At 37.3% G+C, this 21,267-nt stretch overlaps 1 protein-coding gene across 1 annotated transcript in view; it reads left to right on the forward strand.

The window, feature by feature from the left end:
• Nucleotides 1-2,799: 2,799 nt before the first annotated feature.
• Nucleotides 2,800-21,267, forward strand: part of LOC123241617 (cytochrome b-245 heavy chain) — a 48,934-nt gene continuing 30,466 nt past the window's right edge. Inside the window, exons 1-3 of the mRNA XM_044669217.1 lie at nt 2,800-2,844; nt 6,375-6,470; nt 8,299-8,409. Coding sequence (XP_044525152.1) covers nt 2,800-2,844; nt 6,375-6,470; nt 8,299-8,409 — 252 coding nt within the window. The remainder of the gene's footprint in view (nt 2,845-6,374; nt 6,471-8,298; nt 8,410-21,267) is intronic.

Raw genomic sequence — 21,267 nt, forward strand, 5'->3', positions numbered from 1 at the left:
AAATCAAAATATTTTAGTTTCTATTGGTGTGCATCACTTTTTCCATCTGGGAAACCAAGTAAGGTTCCCAAATTTGGAAAGATCTCTATTCTCATGCCTGATTTGCTACTTTAAGCAGGAAAATAAAACAAAATAATAAGAAGAAATAAATTATATCAAGAAAAGACCCTTTGATTTCTTTTCCCCTTAAAATGATTGTGATGGGGAGGGACAGGTCAGGGAATTCCGTTGGGAAAGGAAATAGACAAATATTGTACCATTTCTTGGATCTATGCCTGGGCAGACAGTTGCTGAACCAGGTACTAGTTTGGTATCTTTTCATAAATCTTTGAAGGAGGCAAACTAAATTTTTTTTGTTTTAATCTACCAGTGAGAATAAAGTAGATTCTTTTTTACAAGAGCAGGGACAGAAGTAGATTCTCCATTTAATGTTATCATCATTCTATGGCCCCTATCTTTCACTCTCCTCCCCTCCCCAACGCCTCTTCTTCTATCATCCTCCCAACTTCATTGCCCTGTTTTTCTCACTGCTATTTATACCTGTCTCTTTAATAGTTAGGCTCAGTTCTGAGCTTTTAGTGGACTGAAAATTCAATACAAGCCATCAGTGACCTGGCAGCCAAAAGGTACTCATGCAATCAAGAGGCAGCTTGGTATAGTAGATGTGGGAAGCCAATAAGAGAATAGATAAAAATCTGAGACCCCTCTTTTGACACCTCTTATGATCCATACCTTTTCTTATTGGAAAAACATTATAGACTTATTGGAAAGCTTTGAGTCCATAACCAGACCAGAAGCTACTGAGTTAACAATTTCTTGACAATTTCTCTCCTTGTAATTAAGACGCCTGAACCCTAAAAAATATATTACTTAGATAAAGACTGGAGCCAGACAATTTAGTCCAGACTATCTGACCAGGTACAGATCTATAAATCAAGGCAGAACGCAATTAGTAAACATCTCCATGAAATTTATTTCTGCCCCCAGAATTAACCTCTACTAATTGGTGGTTGGAATTTGGCCCTTGTCCTTGCAACCATATCTCTACTTTTTAGACTTTAATGGATTGTGTATGATTTGTAACCCCTTCACAGCTGTGACTCTTTCTTTGTGTTCTTTGTTTGAAACCAGTATAAAATAAAGTCCAAATCCCATAGCATTAGAGCAACATGGGCTAACCACTAGTCTGGTTGTTCTCATTTTTCCTTTTCCTGTCTTAACCATCCTATGCCACCAACGCCACTCAGGACCCAAAACCATATAGGGGGCTGGCTCTCTATAAGTAGACAGAGAACTAGACTTAAAACTGAGAGACAGCTATTGTCTAGTTGATTTCAATCCTCTCCAACTCTTCATTACTCCATTTGGGGTATTCTTGGCAAAGATATTAGAATGGTTTGCCATTTCCTTTCCCAGCTCATTTTACAGATGAGGAAACTGAGGCCAACAGGATTAAATGACTTGCCCAGAGCCACACAGCTAGTAAATATCTGAGGCCAGATTAGAACTAGGGGAGCCCTTCTGACTCCAGGCTCAGCACTCTATTCACTGTACCACCTAGCTGCTCTAGAGTCAGGAGGAATTGGGTTCAATCTTGCCTCCAACTGTGTGACTCAGGGTAGATCACTTTTTCTTATCTGTCAAATGAAGGGGCTGGACTAGATTATTTCCAAAGTTCCTTCCAGCTCCCAATCTCTCATTTTCTGATCTTAGGGTGCTCTCGGAGAGATAGAATGAGTAGGATTAGATTGGGAATATAATATTTCCTCTGGACTTTGACTTAGTCATACCACATTAAGAGAACTGTGTTCAGAACTGAGAATCGTGTTTTAGGAAGATAGTGATAAAATCCAGAGCATACAGAGGATGGCAATGAGAAAGGAGAAGGGCCTCAAGATCATGTTGGAGGATAACCAGATGCTCTAGATAGTTGACCTGAAGAAGATTAAATTTAGTGTAACATGATAGTAATCTTGGATTTTGATTTGATTTGATTTGAAGGATTATGATATGGAAGAAGGTTCTTAAAATTATTCTGCTTGATGTCAGAGAGCAGAATCACTTCAAGGAAGCAAATTGGGACTTTGATATCATGAAAAACTTCCCAAGTCAAAGCTATGTTAAAGCATGATGGGCTACCTTAGGAAGTTCCCTCTCCCTGCAGGACTAGAAGCAAAGCCTGTTCCTTGGATATTTTGGAGGAGTGATTCTCGTTCTTGTAGGGATTGGCCTAACTAGAGGTCTAGTTCAACTATAGTTGGCCTTTGGAGTCTGTTGAGACCCTGAAAACCCCTGATTTTGTGATATATCTCTCCACTGACCTTTCTTAGCCGTTTCATGCTAAACCTAGTGGAGAAAATTCTGATCTCCAGACCCAGCAATTTTTCAAACACCTTTCCTGAATCTACTAAGCTTCCTCCATCTCAGTGATTACAAGATTGAAGAATTAACAATAATAATAATAATAAACTCTTGGTGCACAAAATACCCATGAATGCAAGCAGGAGACATTTAAAATATTCAAACATTGGCTCTCTCAATTCAAGAAAATGGTTCTGTTATAACCCCTTGTTAAGATTGCAACATTTTAAAAAACCCCACACTTAAAAAGAAGCTGTGGTTTAAACATTTAAATTAAGCATGGAAATAATCCTTCTTTATTGACCAATGGTTACCTAACTTTTGATAGTAGAAAAGGAAATAGATTTCTCACCAGAGTTAGTATTTTCACTTCCTCAAAGGAAAAAGGGACATAGTGCAGAAGAAAGGGTGCAGTCAGGACAGTCATCTCAAGCAGTCATGGGTAACTGGGCAGTGAATGAAGGGCTCTCCATCTTTGTCATTGTGAGTACAATCTAAAATGTTAATTCTTACTTGTCTCTGTTTTTTCTGGAAATGAAAAAAAACAAAAGGTCTTACTACCTCTCCCCTCACAATATTTTAGTTAAAATTCATTTAATTTGCTTTATCAGAATGTCTGTTAAAATACCATTTCCATCATTGTCATCTTTTCATGGAAATAATTGTATTTGAGGGGAAGAAAATGTATAAAATATTAAATTAAATATTAACTTATAATATTAAAAAACTGTTTTTAAGTCACTTGAATGATTAAATTAATGAACATTTCATGGTGTAAGGAAATTACATTTCATGCTAATGAACTGAGGTTCTAGGTTCTAATGCTTTTTAAAACAGCGTCTTTATTTCTATTCATGATGTATTATGTATTTATATATTTATATACATATATGCTGATATAAAAATAATGACTAATTAAAATGTTCATATGATCTTCCAGAGTGATATGGAATTAGGATTAGCATTATGATGAATTAGAATTAAGTTTCTCATATGAAACACTACTAAAACATTCCTAGCTTCTCCTTACCACTCTCTTCCTCCTCCTCCAGCCCACAGTCCACTTTACTTTGGCTCAGTTTGAAGTAGAGGTAATTTATGATAACTAGGTTAAATAAACTAGCCAGGCTGAAAAATTTCTCTTACTCTCTGAATTCCTAGATAATAATACCTGAAATTTAGGTAGAATTTGAACCTGTCTTTCTGATTCCACATCCGTTTCTGTAAATCAAAGATTGTCTGTGCTACTATTTTGTTAATATTTAAGTCAAAAACATTCTTTCTTGTCTTAAAAAATCTGAAAAAATCAACTTTAACCTTGAAATGAAGGTCTCAGGAAAGCAATCATAAATGCATTAAGAGATGAAAAGAGTGTTTCGATATTGTTTTATTAGGTTAATATAATTGTAATCTTGAGAGGTATTATTGTGTAGTACATAGAGAATGGTGCCTTCTAGTGAGAAAAATCAGTTTAAGTTCATCTCTGGCACATCCATCCATCCATCCATCAATCAACAGACATTTGTTAAGTACTTACCATGTGCTAGGCACCGGACTAGCAAAACACTATCTGTATCATAAGGTATAAGTGACAGTCTCTTAAGTTAACTAGACTGTCACAGATTCCTCTCTAAGGCTATAATTTACAGATGTTCCTATCTGCATCAGTAGAGGAAGTTTCCATGCCAGGAATTTCTGAAACCAAAAGTGATCCAAAAATGGGGAGCTGGAGGGAAGCATAGGAAGGGGGGCGAAGCATCACCAAAGGCTAGAGTGACAACGTGATATAGTCAATTTGGTCTGGAGTCAGGAGTGAGTTTTGAATCCCAGCTTTATCACTAAATGTGGAATTCTGGGCAAATCACTTAACATTTTTTAACTCCAGCTTCCTCATTTATAAGAAAGGCATAATAATACTAGGAATACTTGTCAATAAGGTTATTTCAAAAAATACATGTTGTGCTTTCACTTTGTGAAAGTGAGCAGCTACAATTAATGACTAATGACTGACAACTCAGTTACAAATAGGAGTTTGAGCAAAATTTGCTAGAGAATTTTGGGGATTTTCATGCTAGAATGATATTCATGATGCCAAATAGAAAAGAAAGAAAAGAAAAAAGATAGTACTGTAAAAAAAAAGCAGAGGCTAACATTTTTATTCTTCTTTTTGGATGCTTTGTAATCCAATTAGATAAAATAAAATCTCTAATGGATAAAACAAGTAAAACAGGTTTGTTGAGACCTTGAAACTGCACTTTTGACTCCCCGTGACTTCTGAGAAGCCTAGGCTATGCTTCACTTTTATAACACCCCGGTTTACAAAAATCCTAGGCTTCCCCCTAAACATATTCCCCAAAGTGACATCCATCTAAGTAACTTAAAAGATATGTGATAAAAGGTACAATGACGAACATGGAAAATGAAAATGATTAACAATGTGGGAAAAGAAGTAGTTTTAAATACACTTTTTAAATTATGAAGAAAGATAAGGTTTTTCTAGTGTATGGTTTTTATTGCTTTTTAGTATTTTATGACTTTTTATGGTCTTGTAGATTAAAGGCATAACAGAGCAGGTCTGGGCCAATAACAGCTGAATGTAAGCTGCTGAAGCAAAGGCTCCTCACCCTCCCCCAGCCACTGCCATGTGTCCTCCTATAGGCTGGATCGATTCTGGGGTGATACTTATCCTGACCCAGAAATATTTTTCACATTTTTATCCCAGGACTGGTCACCCTTCCCTTTCCCAGGAAGAGCCCTGGGTATCATCCATGCTTTCTACATCTTCTCTTCAAAAAAAAATGCAGTGTGTGGAAGAACCTATGGGGCCTTGGAAGAGAAGATGAAACATCTCTTCTTCCTTTTCTCTCTTATTTTCTTCCTGAACTGCTTAGTCTAGACCCCACTATCTCTGGATAAGTGAACAGCCATCATTAAAAAAAATCCCTCACTCTTAAAATTTTTCATTTGAATTATTGGTCAGTCTGGTGAACAAACAAGAAAAGAGGAGTAAGTTAGGAGGGTAAAAGAACAAGTAATAAGGGAGGCTGCACTAGAACAATTAAAATGACAGGAGATAACAAGGTAGAGTGACATAGGAGTGGGATGGGAGAGATTGGTGTCTTTGAAGAGAAAGATAAGAGGGAGGAGAACAAGGAAAAGAAGACTACTAACCTTTTTGTGCTTTTGTTGTTATTCAGTCGTGTCTGACTCTTTATGACCACATTTGAGATTTTCTTGGCAAAGATACTAGTGGTTTGCCATTTCCTTCTTCTATCATTTTATAGATGAGGAAACTACAGCAAATAGGGCTAATTGACTTGCCCAAGGTCATGCAGATAACAAATGTCTGAAGCCAGGTATGAACTCAGGAAGAGTCTTCCTGACTCTAGAACCAGTGCTCTACCCATTCAATGCCTCCCCTAGCTGTCCCCATATAGTGCCTTGCAATTTAAAAAGCTTTACATCTTATTTTTACCTTTAGAACAGCCCTATGAAATAGGTGGTACAAGCTTGAGTGATTCAATTTTATAGATGAGAAAGAAGGAAAGGAGTATTTTTAAGTGCCTACTACATTCCAGATAGTATGCTAAGCATTTTACAAATATTATCTCATCTGATCCTCACAACAGTGTTGTGAGGTAGTTACTATTATTATCCCCAATTGAGGAAATTGAGGCAAATAGAGATTGTTAGGTCACTTGCCCAGGGTTACATAGCTAGTGTCTGAAATGGGATTTGAACCTGACTCAGGACTTCCTCACTCTAGATCCTCTGTCCACTGCACCATCAGATGAGGAAACTAAAGCTGAAATACATCAAGGAATTTGCCCAGGGACGTACCATGCTTTAGTAATCTTGTTGGCATAGTCCCAGAAGAGATCTGGGGCTGATGGGGAATGGTTTAGGTGGAAGCAACATTCTTCACGGTATTTATTTACCTATTGCAATAAGCATGGAAATATATTGCAATAAGCGTGGAGACGTTGCTTTACGAGATTCTCTGTTCCGTGCAGCTGGTGTGGCTGGGGTTAAATGCCTTCCTCTTCGTCTGGTACTACCGAGTCTATGATCTTCCGGACAAGTATTTTTATACACGCAAGCTTCTTGGGGTAAGTATAAAGCCTTCTTAAATTAAAAGTGGTTTTGCTACAGACATCATTCAATGTTCCTTTTGAGTTTTCCTTAACCCCCTTCTTCTGCCTTGGGAAATAAGATCCTTTAACAAAGGAATTCTTAGCATTTTTGGTATCATAGACCCTTTTGTCAGTCTCATGAAACCCATGGACCCCTCTTCAATGTAATGCTTTTATGTACATAACACAAAATGCAAAAGCATTAGAAAGAAAGAAATATTTATTTTTTTCTTTTATAATTTTATGTGTTTTATTTTATAAATTTAAAAACATCATTTTGAGCAAGGATTTGTAGGCTCCACCAAATAGTGGCCGAAATGGAGTCCTGCCTAGCAAATCCTATTTGCTGAGTTGGCTGCCTACTTTTTCCTCAAGAAAGAAATATTTAAATACAGTTATTAAAAAATTATACAAATTCATAGATCTCAGGTTAAACTGAGATATAAGAAGTATAATTATTATATTTTGTAGAGTGTGGTGCCTTGTACATTAAAATAAAAATGAGCCTTAGCTGAGCTTAGGATCTTATTTCCTCTTGAGAAAGCTTTCTGACTTACTGAAAATAACATTTATGTGACTTAGCAAATAGTAATTATCAAATGTCTTTAATAACGATGAAAACAATGATATGAAAATAAGAGTAATGGATCTTATTAGGTATTACCGGCATAGTAATAGATCCCTTGGGGTCTTGGGCATAGATGGACCTAGATGAGGTTGATGAGTTTACCTTTGGTATTCCCCTTATTGCTGTCACCTTCTCTTTCTTCTCACACCCCTCTTTGCCAAAAAAAAATAAAAATTCTTATTTTCCAGGATCTGCCCTTGCTGAATCAGATCCACCAAAGTCTCCTTGCCCCCTTCTCTCTTTTCTTCCCCACCCATGCCCAATACCCAGGACTTCTCGGTGTCATGTTCCAAGGCTCTCTATAATCTTCCAAAGTGGCAATTGGTCGATCTGACAAATTAGCAATGGCAGATGAGAAAGTCAAGACCCCAACTCCTTCCCAAGAAATCCAATGGCATTCCAATAGTGGTCTTCTATAGACACGGTGTTTGTTGTTGAAATCAAATCTTAGGTCAGGTAAGAGGAAAGAGCTTTGCTGTAGCAAGTCAATAGATGATATATTTATGGATGATCTTGCAAATAACATCCTATAAATGATTGCTCATGGCCCTTATCTATGGGAGGTCTGATCCCAAGCATCATTAAAAAAAAAAAAGTTTTCTCTTTCCTCATAAAGACTTTAGGGAACTATCAAAATGACTACGCCCAAATAAACAGGGAAAGGGGGAAATATGCTCAGAATTCTATTTTAACCTCTAGGTCTTTGCCTTCGTTAGAAATAGAAATGATTCCTATTCTCCTGGAAAGGGCATTTGTGACCGCCTACAGAATTTCCAGTGGAACAAAATGGTAGTTCAGGGAAGATGATCCTACTAAAGGAGAACTCCTTTCTGGTCCAACTTTTCTCTGCCCCCTTTCTCCCAAGTCCTGTGGCTCTTTTAGTGACTATAGTCATAGGCCAAAGCCCACAAGACTCCGGTAATTCAAAGGACTGGTTGTTAGGCAGATTAATAAGACTTTGGCCTGAGTTAACCTAGACAACCTAAAGCCTGTGTAAAGGCACTGCTTCATACTCATAAAATTAATCCTAAACTAAATAGCCTTAGGATCAGGATCTATGGATCTAACTTACTTTCAAAACTCAACATTTACCCTAATAAAACTAATAAATAAAAGATTACTTCTGGAATTCATTCCACCTTATTATATTTATTTTATATTTATTTTATATTTTAGCCTGCTCTGGCCCTAGCAAGAGCCCCTGCTGCTTGCCTGAATTTCAACTGTATGCTGATCCTGTTGCCTGTCTGCCGAAACCTGCTCTCCTTCCTCAGAGGTTCTAGCGCGGTAAGACAGAAAAGAAACATCAACATTTTATCATATCAGAGCTGCTCCTAGGCTATGAAGGGATCTGCTGAATTCTTGCCACATTTTCAGATTTTCACATTTTAATGCCCCACTGAGCTTTCTTAGGGAGAAGCAAAACGAGTGTCCCCAGTCAGTCAATAAGTAAAATTATGGTTTCTGCCCTCAGATTTCTGATGGAGAAAAATGTGAGTTATCCAGAGTCTTCTGGGCATGGCTGGACTTGGGCAAAAATGAAGTTGATGAGTTTGCCTTTTCTTTATTGTTGTCATATTCTCTTTCTCTTCCTCTCTTCCCATCTTCCTTCCCCAACCAAAAAAGTTTCTTACTTTCCAGGGTCTTGCCCTTCTTGGAACAGATTCACAAAAATTCACCAAAAACAAAACAAAACAAAACACAACCAAAACCCTTACCTTCTGTCTTAGAATCAATACTAGGTATCAACTGATCAACTTGGCTCTCAATCCATTGAGCAATACCTAACTGCCTCCAGAAATCTGCTTTTTAAAATAAGATCTTTAGAATTCCTGGGTAGCTAGGTAGCACAATGAGTGGCTGAAGCTGGAGGTCAGGAAGACTTACCTCTCTGAGTTTAAATCTGGCTTTAGATACTTACTAGCCATGTGACCCTGGGCAAGTCACTTAATCCTTCTGACCTCAGTTTCTTCATCTGTAAAATGAGCTGGAAAAGAAAATGGCAAACTACTCCAGTATCTTTGCCAAGAAAATCCCAGATGGGGTCACAAAGAATCAGACATGACTAAAACACCCAACATTATAGGATTCCTTGTCTTAATTTTTTCATCTGTATTAAAGTGCCAAATTATAGGATTTAATACCTAGCAGAAATGCTTATTTAAATAGGGATATTTGCTAGGCAGTTTTTATAAATTCTAAACTAGAATAAGAACAACTATCTTACTCATTTCCCTCACCATCTACCAGACCCCTCTCCATCCCACCTCCCCCAAAAGAAGACTATTGAAGAATAGTTTGAGATTCTTTAAGATAAGTTATGAAGCTTTTCTGTTTCATGCTATGATAATTTCTTGGTTGTGGTGAGTAAGCCACACATCTGCAAGTGTGACCTTTTAAATGGAGAATAATCTACTCAGACCCATTGCTTTGAAGAAAGGATAAACTTAACAAATCTTTGTTATATAATTGATTGCAATTTATATATTACTAATAATATCCATAACAAATATCTACAGGGTTTATTCTTAGCCTAAGGAAAATTCATGGGTTGAAAATTGAACTCATGAGGGGTCCATTAACTGAGAATTCAACAGATTTTATTTTAGTAGAAAAGACATTGAGTAACTATGGCTCAAAAGGGGTGTGTGTGTGTGTGTTTGTGTGTGTGTTTGTGTGTGTGTGTGTGTGTGTGCGCATGCGCGTGTGCTGACAAATGCTTAACAATTGATCCTCTCCAAAAAATCCTGTGAAAATCATACTTCTAAGTTTAATCTGCATTGTTTTCTCCACCACTTTCTTAAGTCTACAACAAAGGGGCCAAACATGCAATCCATGGGCCACAATGTAGCTCCAAACACTCCTGTAAGTAGTCAAAGCCAGAATAAAATAAGTTAGATAATAAATTAAATAGTTAAAAGTTAAATAAAATGGGTTAAAATGCAATAAAACATAGGTAGTATTACATTTTAAAAGTAAGTCAATATGTGGTGGCAAGGATCCTTAAATAGAGTTAGTAGCCTCTTTTTCTATTTGAGCTTGATACCACTGGTCTGCATCATCAGTAAAACAATAAATCATACCCTGATTTGTAGGTTTGATGATTTCTGCAGTTTAAATGCTCACACTGAAATTTAATAATTGACTCTTCAGGTCCCACTGAAGATGCTTCCAGCATAGTCCTGCTCTGGCTCCTCTTTGAAAATACAGTCTCCTTCTTGTCTCCCTCCATACGTCCTATCTCTGTCTCTGTCTCTGCTTATCTCTGTCTGTCTGACTCTCTCTCTCTCTCTGTCTCTCTCTCTCTCTCTCTCTCTCTCTCTCTCTCTCATCTGGTAATCCATGGTAGGGGAAGTGAATAAGAAACTGACAGCTTTCATCAGCATAATCTGAAGAAATCTTTCTTACCCCATGGAACTAAGTCGCAACCCCAGTGCATTGCAGTCAGACTACTATCTCTAGTTAGCAATCTATTTGTGATGGCAGGTCTCACTTGGGTCCTCTGTGTAATCAAGAGGAAGAAAGTGGGACAGAGAGGCACAGGGAGAGGTAGAGAGAGAGGAACAGAGACAAGGCTGAGGAGAAGGATTTGGACCTGTGATTTCATTGCTATAGGAATTCTCAGGGAAAGAAACTCCCTCTACCAAGATAGGGCAACTTCTTTTCAACAGAAAACATTGAGAACCACTATATGTCCATAATCATACAGCTAGTCTGTATTGGAGGCTGGACCCAAGTCTTCCTGGTTTTGAGGCTGTCTCTAGAGCAACTATGGCACTGATAGGAGCATGGTGGAACTTAGAAGTAAAAAGAATTCTGTTCTTGACTTGGCTCTGCTGGTAACTAGATAGGTGCTGTTGGCAAAGTCATATCATTTACATAAACCTCAGTTTCTCCCTTTATAAAATGAGGTAACAATAATTTCACTAAAACAAGGAACCTGGATTATATAATCACTCTAATTTCCTTTCCAGTTCTAAGATTTTATCCAGTCAAAACCAGCCTCACGTAAGGATAAGTCAGGGCAGTGTTTTGTATAGTGGGCTTTGGGGCTGTGTAAGGGTTAAAAGGGGGTTTTGACAAAATAAGAGAGCAGCCCTTAATCATTTAAATTTTAATGAGAATATAGTAGAGTTATAAATTAATATTATCCCTTTAAGCCAGAGAAAAGAAAACTTCTAGCAGCTTTTAACAATTAACAAGGTATATGGAAAGATAGAAAAGAAGAAACAGAGATTACTAATCTTATACCCTATAAATATTACTAAAATTCCTAATAACTACCTAAACTTTCCTAAAACTATCTCTAACTATCTTCTCAGGACAGGTTCTTCTGCCTAGCTAACACACCAGGTCTCCTCTATCTATAAATTATTCACTAACTCCCTAGCTCCCTAAAATAATAGACAGCCACCATTCACTTACTCCTTCAGTCAGTTTTCTATAGCAGCCCAACTGTCAGTAGCCAACTGACAGCAGGTCTTGCCTATGAGACAAAACTGCTGGTCTTTAGAAATCCCCAAGGCTAAAGCCAAAAGTCCTCTCAGTAAACTCAGGCCTGCCTTTATATTCCAGCAACTAAACACCAACCCACACTACCAGCAACCAATCGCCAATGACCAACTCATGCCCAGTAGCCAACTTTCCTGCAACTCAAGCCCTAACTGACAGCAACTCACTCTCCTAATTGTCATCAACTGACAGCCTGCAACTGACTCTGGCACAACAGGGGGCTTCCCTGTTTCTACTTCCTGTCACTGTGGGCCAACAAGTATACTATTCTGTGCTCACCTGATTTACTTATAATTTCCTTCTTTATATTCCAGTTGTTCACCCATTCTGTTTATCTTGCTATAGGGTGTGAGATGTTGGACTAAACCCAATATCTCCCATATTGTTTTACAATTTTCCCAGCAGTTTTTGTCAAATAGTGGGCTTTCGTCCCAAAAGGTGGTTCTTTGGGTTTATTGTAGACTATCTTGCTGAGGTCACTTCTCCCTCCCTAGTCTATTCCACTGATCCTCCCTTTTGTCTCTTTGCCAGTACCATATTGTTTTGATGACTACTGCTTTAATAGTACAGTTTAAGATCTGGTACTGCTAGGCCACCTTCCTTCATATTTTTTTTCATTATTTCCCTTGATAGTCTTGGTCTTTTGTTCCTCCAAATGAACTTTGTTATAGTTTTTTTTTAATTCAGTAAAAAAGTTTTTTGGTAGTTTGATAGGTATTGCACTAAATAAATAAATAAATTTGGGTAAGATGGTCATTTTTATTATGTTAGCTCGTCCTACCCATTAGCAATCAATGTTTATCCAGTTATTTACATCTAGTTTTAATTGTGTGGAAAGGGTTTCATAATTGTGTTTATATAATTCCTGTCTATGTCTTGACATATAGATTCCTAAGTATTTTATATTGTGTAGGGTGATTTTAAATGTAATTTCTCTTTCTAACTCTTCCTGCTGCTGTGTATTGGAAATATAGAGAATAGAAATGCTGATGATTTATGTGCATTCATTTTGTATCCTGCAACTTTGCTAAAGTTGTTGATTATTTCCACTAACTTTTTAGTTGATTCTCTAGGATTTCTAAAGTAGACCATCATATCATCTCCAAAGAGTGATGGCTTGGTTTCCTCATTGCCTATTTTAATACCTTCAATTTCTTTTTCTTCTCTAATTGCTACTGCTAGTGTTTCCAGTACAATGTTAAATAATAGAGGTGACAATGGGCATCCTTGTTTTACTCCTGATCTTATTGGGAATGCTTCTAATTTATCCCCATTGCAGATGATGTTTTTTGATGGTTTTAGATATATACCATTTATTATTTTTAGAAAAGGCCCTTCTATTCCTAAACTTTCTAGTGTTTTCAGTAAGAATGGGTGTTGTATTTTGTCAAAGGCTTTTTCAGCATCTATTGAGATAATCATGTGGATTTGTTGGTTTGCTTGTTGATATGGTCAATTATATGGATATTTTTCCTAATTGTTGAACCATCCTTGCATTCCTGGTATAAATCCCACCTGATCATAATGAATAACCCTCGTGATCACTAGCTGGAGTCTTTTTGCTAGTATTCTATTTAAGATTTTTGCATTTATGTTCATTAAGGAGATTGGTCTGTAGTTTTCTTTCTCTGTTTTTGATCTACCTGGCTTTGGGACCAGTACCATGTTTGTGTCATAAAAGGAGTTTGGTAGAACTCCTACTTTGCTTATTATGTCAAATAATTTGTATAGTATTGGAATTAGTTGTTCTTTGAAGGTTTGATAGAATTCACTTGTGAATCCATCAGGCTGTGGCAATTTCTTCTTAGGGAGTTCTTTGATGGCTTGTTCAATTTCTTTTTCTATATTGGATTATTTAAGTATTCTATTTCTTCTGCTATTAATCTATGTATTTTATATTTTTGTAAATATTCATCCATATCACCTAGCTTGCTATATTTATTGCCATATAATTGAGCAAAATAGTTTTTAATGATTGCCTTGATTTCTTCTTCAATAGAGGTGAGGTCTCCCTTTTCATCTTTGATATTGGTAATTTGGTTTTCTTCTTTCCTTTTTAAAATTAGATTGACCAGCACTTTGTCAATTTTATTTGTTTTTTCAAAGTACCAGCTTCTAGTCTTATTTATTAATTCAATAGTTCTTTTACTTTCAATTTTATTGATTTCTCCTTTGATTTTTATAATCTCTAATTTAGTTTTTAACTGGGGATTTTTAATTTGTTCCCTTTCTAGTTTTTTGATTTTCATGTCCAGTTCATTGATCCTTGCCCTCTCTAATTTGTTATTATATGCACTCAATGATATAAATTTCCCCCTGAGAACTGCGTTAGCTGTATCCCACAGATTTTGGTAGGAGGTCTTATCATTGTCATTCTCTTCAATGAAGTTAATTGTTTGTATGATTTGTTCTTTAACTATCTGATTTTGGAGAATCATATTATTTAATTTCCAATTAGTTTTTTTATTTGCCTCTCCATGTGCCCTTACTGATTATTATTTTTATTGCATTATGATCTGAAAAGGTTACATTTATTATTTCTGCTCTTTGCATTTGTTTGCCATGTTTCTATGCCCTATTACATGTTTAATCTTTGTGAATGTACCATGTGCAGCTGAAAAGAAGGTGTATTCCTTTTTGTCCCTATTTATTTTTATCCACATATCTATTAAACCTAATTTTTCTAGGATTTCATTCACCTCCCTTATCTTTTTCTTATTTATTTCTTTGGTTTGATTTATCTACATCTGATAGAGGAAGACTTAGGTCTCCCACTAGTATAGTTTTACTATCTATTTCCTCCTTGAGCTCTGCCAGTTTCTCCTTTAGAAATTTAGATGCTATACCATTTGGTATGTACATGTTGAGCACTGTTATTTCCTCATTATCTATACTGCCTTTTATCAGGATGTAATTACCTTCCCTATCTCATTTAATCAGATCTATTTTTACTTTGGCTTTATCAGAAATCATGATTGCCACTCCTGCCTTCTTTTTCTCAGTTGAAACCTAAAAAATTTTGCTCCAGCCATTGACCTTATCCCTGTGTATGTCTACCTTCCTCATGTGTGTTTCTTGTAGACACCATATGGTAGGATTTTGTTTTCTAATCCACTATGCTATTTGCTTCTCTTTTATAAGCAAGTTCATACCATTCGCATTCAGGGTTATGCAGCTGTGTATTCCCTAACATTTTGGTATCTTCTCCTAGTTCTACCCCTTTTTCTTATTCTCCTTCCTTTTAAACAAATGGTTTGTTTTAAATCAGTCCCCCTTGTCCCCTCTCTTGGTTTACTCCCCTTTCCACAGCTCCCTTCCCCTCTTATTATTTTTAAGTTGTAATGAATTCCCTCCCCCCCTCTATTACCCTCCCTTTATGTACTCCCCACCCCACTGCCCCCATTGGTTTATCCCTTCTGACTTTATCCATAGGGTTAGATAGAATTTGATATCTCAATGGGTCTAGCTACTCTTCCCTTTTAGGATTAATTCCACTGAGAGTAAAGTTTAAGTATTTCCTATTAATGCTCTCTTCCTCTCCTTCTCATAACAGTATTCATCTCCTCCCCTTCCCATACCTTCTTTATCCTATTTTTCTTATTCCTTCAAGTTATTCTTGGTGCCATCTTCTATTTCCTCCCACCCCCACTTTTTCCTCCCATATTATCTTAGACCATTTAGTACTCCAACATCTTTTTATGACTAATTCTTCTAACTACTATAATAGTGAGGGCAATTTTTTAGAATGACACATAATATTTCTCCATATAAGAATACTAATAATTTGATCTTATTGAAGCCCTTGAAGAAGGCAATTTAAAGATAAGCATTTTCTTTCTTTCCCATCTCTTTCTTATTTACCCTTTCATGTTTCTCTTGGTTTTTGTGTGTGGATATCAAACTTTCCATTTAGTCCTGGTCTTTTCTGTGCAAATACTTGGAAATCTTCTATCTTGTTGAATGTCCATACTTTCCCCTGGAAGTATATAGTCAGTTTTGATGGGTAAGTGATCCTTGATTACAGATCCAGTTCTCTTGCCTTTCTGAATATCATGTTCCAAGCCTTGGGGTGTTGTAGTGTGGAGGCTGCCAGATCCTGTGTAATCGTGATTGGTGTTCCTTGATATTTGAATTGTCTCCTTCTGGCTTCTTGTAATATTTTCTCCTTAGAAGATTTTGAATTTGGCTATTACATTCCTGGGGGTTGTCTTCTGAGGATTTAGTGTAGAGGGTGTTCTTTCTATGGGCTCTTTCAATGTCTATTTTGTCCTCTTGTTCAAGGACATCAGGGCAGTTTTCTTGGATAATTTCTTCTAGTATGATATCTAGATTTCTATTTGTCTGATTTTTCTAGAAGATCAATAATTCCCAAGTTGTCTCTTCTAGACCTGTTTTCTTGATCTATTACCTTCTCAGTGAGATATTTCATGTTTCCTTCTATTTTGTCAGTCTTTTGACTCTGCTTTATTAATTCTTGCTGTCTTGTGAGATCATTGGCTTCAATTCTATATGGCCCAATTCTAGCCTTTAAAGACTGGTTTTGGGCTATAATCTTTTGGTTTTCCTTTTCCATCTGGTCTATCTGGCTCTTCAAGGCTTCCAGCCAGTCACTTCCTGTCTTCAATTTGTTTATCATTTCATTTGATTTCTGAACCTCAGCTTCCAATTGTGAAATTCTGCCTTTTAAACTGTAATTTTCTTTTTGAACTATTTCCCACTTTTCCTGCCAGATCTCTTCCATCTTTTTCATGATCTCAGATGTGAACTCTTCAAGAGCTTGTGACCAATTTTCACTCTTTTGGGAAGATTTGGATGTTCTTAATAGCTTGTCCTCCTCCGCTTTCTGGATTTTTTCTGTGCAAAAGTTATCAAGTGTTAGAGCTTTTTTCTTGCTCTTTTTGGTGGTTGTTTCTTTGGCCTTGCTTGTCATCATTATGCTTTCTCAGCCAGAAGTCTGAGTGAGGCAGGTAGACTCTCTCTGTATTGAGCTAAGGAGTAGCTTTTGCCTTAGGCTACTTTGCTAGTTTCCTGGCTTCCACTGTCTGCTAGGCCTCTGCTGTCCACGACACCTCTCAGCTTCACCTTCCCCAAGGTCTAAGTTCCCCAGTCTCCTGGGATCTCTAGTCTAGCTGTTCTCAGGGTCAAGCCCCCATGGTCCTACTCAGCTGCCCAGAGCCCGGAAATTGGCCCATGTTTGCTCCTCTGCCTGAGGTTCTCCCCTGAGTTTCAGCACACAGAGCTGCTTCCACTGTCCTCTGCCTCTCTCAGCTCCATTCCCACACCCAAGGTCTGCTCTCTCTAGCCTCCTGGAGTCTCAAGTCTTGCTGCTTGCAGGGGCAAGCTCTGGGTGGTCCCAGGTAGGTGCCAAAAAGCTAGATTTTAGCCCCCTGCTTGCTCTAACTCTGGTGCGCAGCTTCTGACTGTGGTACTATGGGTGGGGTGGGGGAGGTTTGATCAGCTCCCATTTTGATGGGAGCTATTTCCCCCACTTTTAGCATGGAAATGCCCACATCCCATGTACCTTCCATACTGCACCCTACTGTAGGGTCCCTTCTTTCATCTCCATTTGGGTTTTTTGTCCTTTGGAGGTATGCTGGTGGTCCGTTGTGAGGAGACTAAAGTGCCCTGCTTCTACTCTGCAGCCATCTTAACCTAGACTGTCTTAATTTCTTAGAACTTAGCACAGGGCCTGGCACACAGTAGGAACTTAGTAAATGACTGACTAACTTATGAAAAATATTTTCACTCCCTTTCTGGTAAATGGAGAAGAAGCTATGTCCACAGAGGAGTATGGTCCTCTGGATGAAAATTTAAAAACCACATATGGTTATATGTTTGGATATATTCTTTGGATTTTTTGGTCCCTGACAGTACCAAATAGGACCCAGAGGATACATGAGAGGTCGACTCACTGTTCCAGGCTAGTTGCTTTGCTTTATTAGTGACTTGTTAATTTTATTTCTTTTTTACAAATAAAATGTATCATTTTTTACCAAATTGTTTTCCAAAATCTTGAATCCATAATGACCCAGGTAAGATAATATTTGTAATGTGCTTAGCATAGTGTCTGGCACTATGTATGTAGGTGCTAAATAAAAATAGTTATTATTATTGTTGTTGTTATGTATTACCCTTATATAACTGAAGGATTCAAAAGGACCCCTATTTTTTCACTATGGATCTTCCATCCACCAAAGCATTCTGAAAGTCTTCCACATCATTCACTATTTACTACTCAGAAAGTTTTGTTAGATTCTAGGGGGAAGGAAATAGTCTAGCAGCCAACATTTTGTTAACAAGTTCATCCCTGCTCAACATGACTGGTTTTAGGATGACAGCTGCACCCATTTCCAAGCACATCCTCAAAGACTTTTCCAGTTTCTAGGAATTTCCTAGGCTTTTATTCCACTGTAATAATCCTCAGATAACCCAGGATCATCTCTATTCCCCAAGAGTTTACCAGAGTAGGATTTCACTTAGAATTTACAATTGTGATGTAGGTTGTAGAAGGATGAGGATGGATGGAAGGAAGAGAAAAGGAAGGTAGGGAAGCTGGAGGAAGGGAAGGAAGGAAGCTGGAGTAGCCAGTCCCCAGGCCTTGTGGGGAAATTTAACCAAGCCCTTTGGAGCTCAACAAAAACCAATCTAGATGATAGGGATATTAATAAACTGGGTTTATTTAGATTAGAAAAGGGGAAAGGTCTGGGGAATCTAAGAGGTAGATCACCAAGGCTCTCCAGGAAAAAGGGCTCTCCTCTGGTAGGGGGAAAAGGCGCTTCCCCAAAAAGGGATCCAAAACTCTCACACTCTCTCTCTCTCTCTTATATCTTCCCCTGACACCTCCCACAAAGGAAGTGGGGTGTGTCTGAGGAAGTTATGGCAGAGAGTCCTGGGAGATGTAGTCTCACAGGACTTCGAGCCATTTTAAAATGCACACTACCTATGCCACTTAAATGTCCAGACATATCATTTAGTATTTTATCTTATTTTTAAACCCTTACTTTCTGTCTTAGAATTGATACTAGGTATCAGTTCCAAGGCAAAAGAGTGGTAAGGGCTAGGCAACTGAGGTGAAGTAACTTTTTCAAGGTCACATAGGTAGGATAACTGAGATCACACTTGAACCCAAGACCTGTTGCTTCCAGATCTGACTTTCTACCCACTGAACCACATATCTGGCCCTAATATTTTAAACTAGACCCCAAAGGAATCCCTCTCATGACTTTCAACAATATCTGTGATTTAGACTCTCTACTAAACAAAGTAATTTTTTTCTTCAATAAAAGACTATGGAGTTCATTATCATGGAAGGGATAACGTCCATAGCACATAGCAATTTGAATTGTGGGATGGTTTATATCTGTATATAATATCAACTATTTGCTTGAGCTGGGTTTCTCTTAACTAACTTTAAGCTGTCAAGAGTCAGAATCCATGATGAGTAATTCAAATTTTACTTATTCTATGTCCTATGCAGTAGGCATTCAATGAAACTTCAATTCAATGATTGAATAGAATTGAACCTCTGGAACTTTTGTGTTTGCTCAAATACTGTGTTTTGTAAATACAAGATATAGCATCCAAAAAATGGGGCAATGAAACATTTTTTATTGTGGATATAATGGAATTTTTTTTCCCTTATGAAGTGTTATACTGTGCATTTTTTTATTTTACATTGAAAATACTGTATAACAATTGAACAGTAGTGTACATATTTATTGAACTTTACCAGAAGTTTTAAATTTTAAAAGTTTGAACAGTAAATTATAAATATTCCTTGAAATACATCCAGAGGTCATTAAATAATGAGCAAAGCCATTTAGTTCTTACTCTTCTCCCTACGTGGTTATTTTACCTTATGTATTATATGTTGATTGATTCTTTTTTGGGGAGAGAATCATAACTTTGATCATAGAAAACATGGGGCATATGATTTGTTCCAAATTACAATTTCCTCCAAACAAACCATCTGTCACCAGATCAAAATGACGAGGAAAATGATATTTGCCAATGATGATGGCAGTAGTGTGGCTAAGACAATAAAAATACTACAGATCCAAGATGTGACATGATTATTTTTCATTACATTCAAAACCTTTTCAGATAACTAAGAAATTCTCCTGAAGATAGGATAGGAAAGAGTGTCATGACTGTTGGCTAGGGTATATATATATATATATACACACACAACACACAACACACACAAGTCTATATCTGTATAGATGTATATAGGAATATGTATAGTCATAGTTATAAATATACACATAGTGTTATAAGTATTATAAATATATAGTGTTATACATATGTTTTTATAAATGTATGTATATATATATATTGAGAGAGAGAAAAGAAGAGAGACAAAGTGAGAGAGAAAAAGGAAGAGAGAGAGAAAGAGAGAAAGGGAGAGAGAAAGGAAGAGGGAGAGAAAGTGAGAGAGAAAGGAAGAGAGAGAGAAAGAGAGAAAGGAAGAGAGAAAAAGAGAGAAAGGATGAGAGAGAGAGAGAAAGGAAGAGAGAGAGAGAAAGAGAGAAAGGAAGGGAGAGAAAGAGAGAAAGGAAGAGAGAGAAAGAGAGAAAGGATGAGAGAGAGAAAGAGAGAAAGGAAGAGAGAGAAANGAAAGGAAGAGAGAGAAAGAGAGAAAGGAAGAGAGAGAAAGAGAGAAAGGAAGAGAGAGAAAGAGAGAAAGGAAGAGAGAGAAAGAGAGAAAGGAAGAGAGAGAAAGAGAGAAAGGAAGAGAGAGAAAGAGAGAAAGGAAGAGAGAGAAAGAGAGAAAGGAAGAGAGAGAAAGAGAGAAAGGAAGAGAGAGAAAGAGAGAAAGGAAGAGAGAGAAAGAGAGAAAGGAAGAGAGAGAAAGAGAGAAAGGAAGAGAGAGAAAGAGAGAAAGGAAGAGAGAGAAAGAGAGAAAGGAAGAGAGAGAAAGAGAGAAAGGAAGAGAGAGAAAGAGAGAAAGGAAGAGAGAGAAAGAGAGAAAGGAAGAGAGAGAAAGAGAGAAAGGAAGAGAGAGAAAGAGAGAAAGGAAGAGAGAGAAAGAGAGAAAGGAAGAGAGAGAGAAAGAGAAAGAGAGAGAAAGGAAGAGAGAGAAAGAAAGGAAGAGAGAGAGAAAGAGAGAAAGGAAGAGAGAGAAAGAAAGGAAGAGAGAGAAAGAGAGAAAGGGTGAGAGAGAAAGGGAGAGAGAGAAAGAGAGAAAGGAAGAGAGAGAGAGAAAGGGAGAGAGATAGAGGGAGGGAGAGAAGGGAAGGAGCGAAGGAAGGAGGCTGTTATTCGGTTGTTTCAGTTATATCTGACTTCATGACTCCATTTGGGGTTTTCTTGGCAAAGATACTAGAATGATTTGCCATTTCCTTCTCCAGCTTCTTTGACAGATGAGGAAACTGAGGCAAACAGGGTTAAGTGACTTGCCTGGGGTCTCACAGCTAGGAAGCGTCTGAGGTCAGATTTTAAATCATGGAGATGAGTTTTCCTGACTACAAGCCCAGAACTCTATCCACTGTGCCATTTAGCTGATATATTTGTAGGTATGTTTGCATACATATATTAACATATATTAAGACATCTATATATTATCATATATTCATATATGTTATGTGTACATATGTAAATACATGTCATATATAATCCTAGAGAATATCTTTA

This window comes from Gracilinanus agilis, chromosome 3 (genome assembly GCF_016433145.1).
Source record: "Gracilinanus agilis isolate LMUSP501 chromosome 3, AgileGrace, whole genome shotgun sequence".
Classification (NCBI taxonomy): Eukaryota; Metazoa; Chordata; class Mammalia; order Didelphimorphia; family Didelphidae; genus Gracilinanus; species Gracilinanus agilis.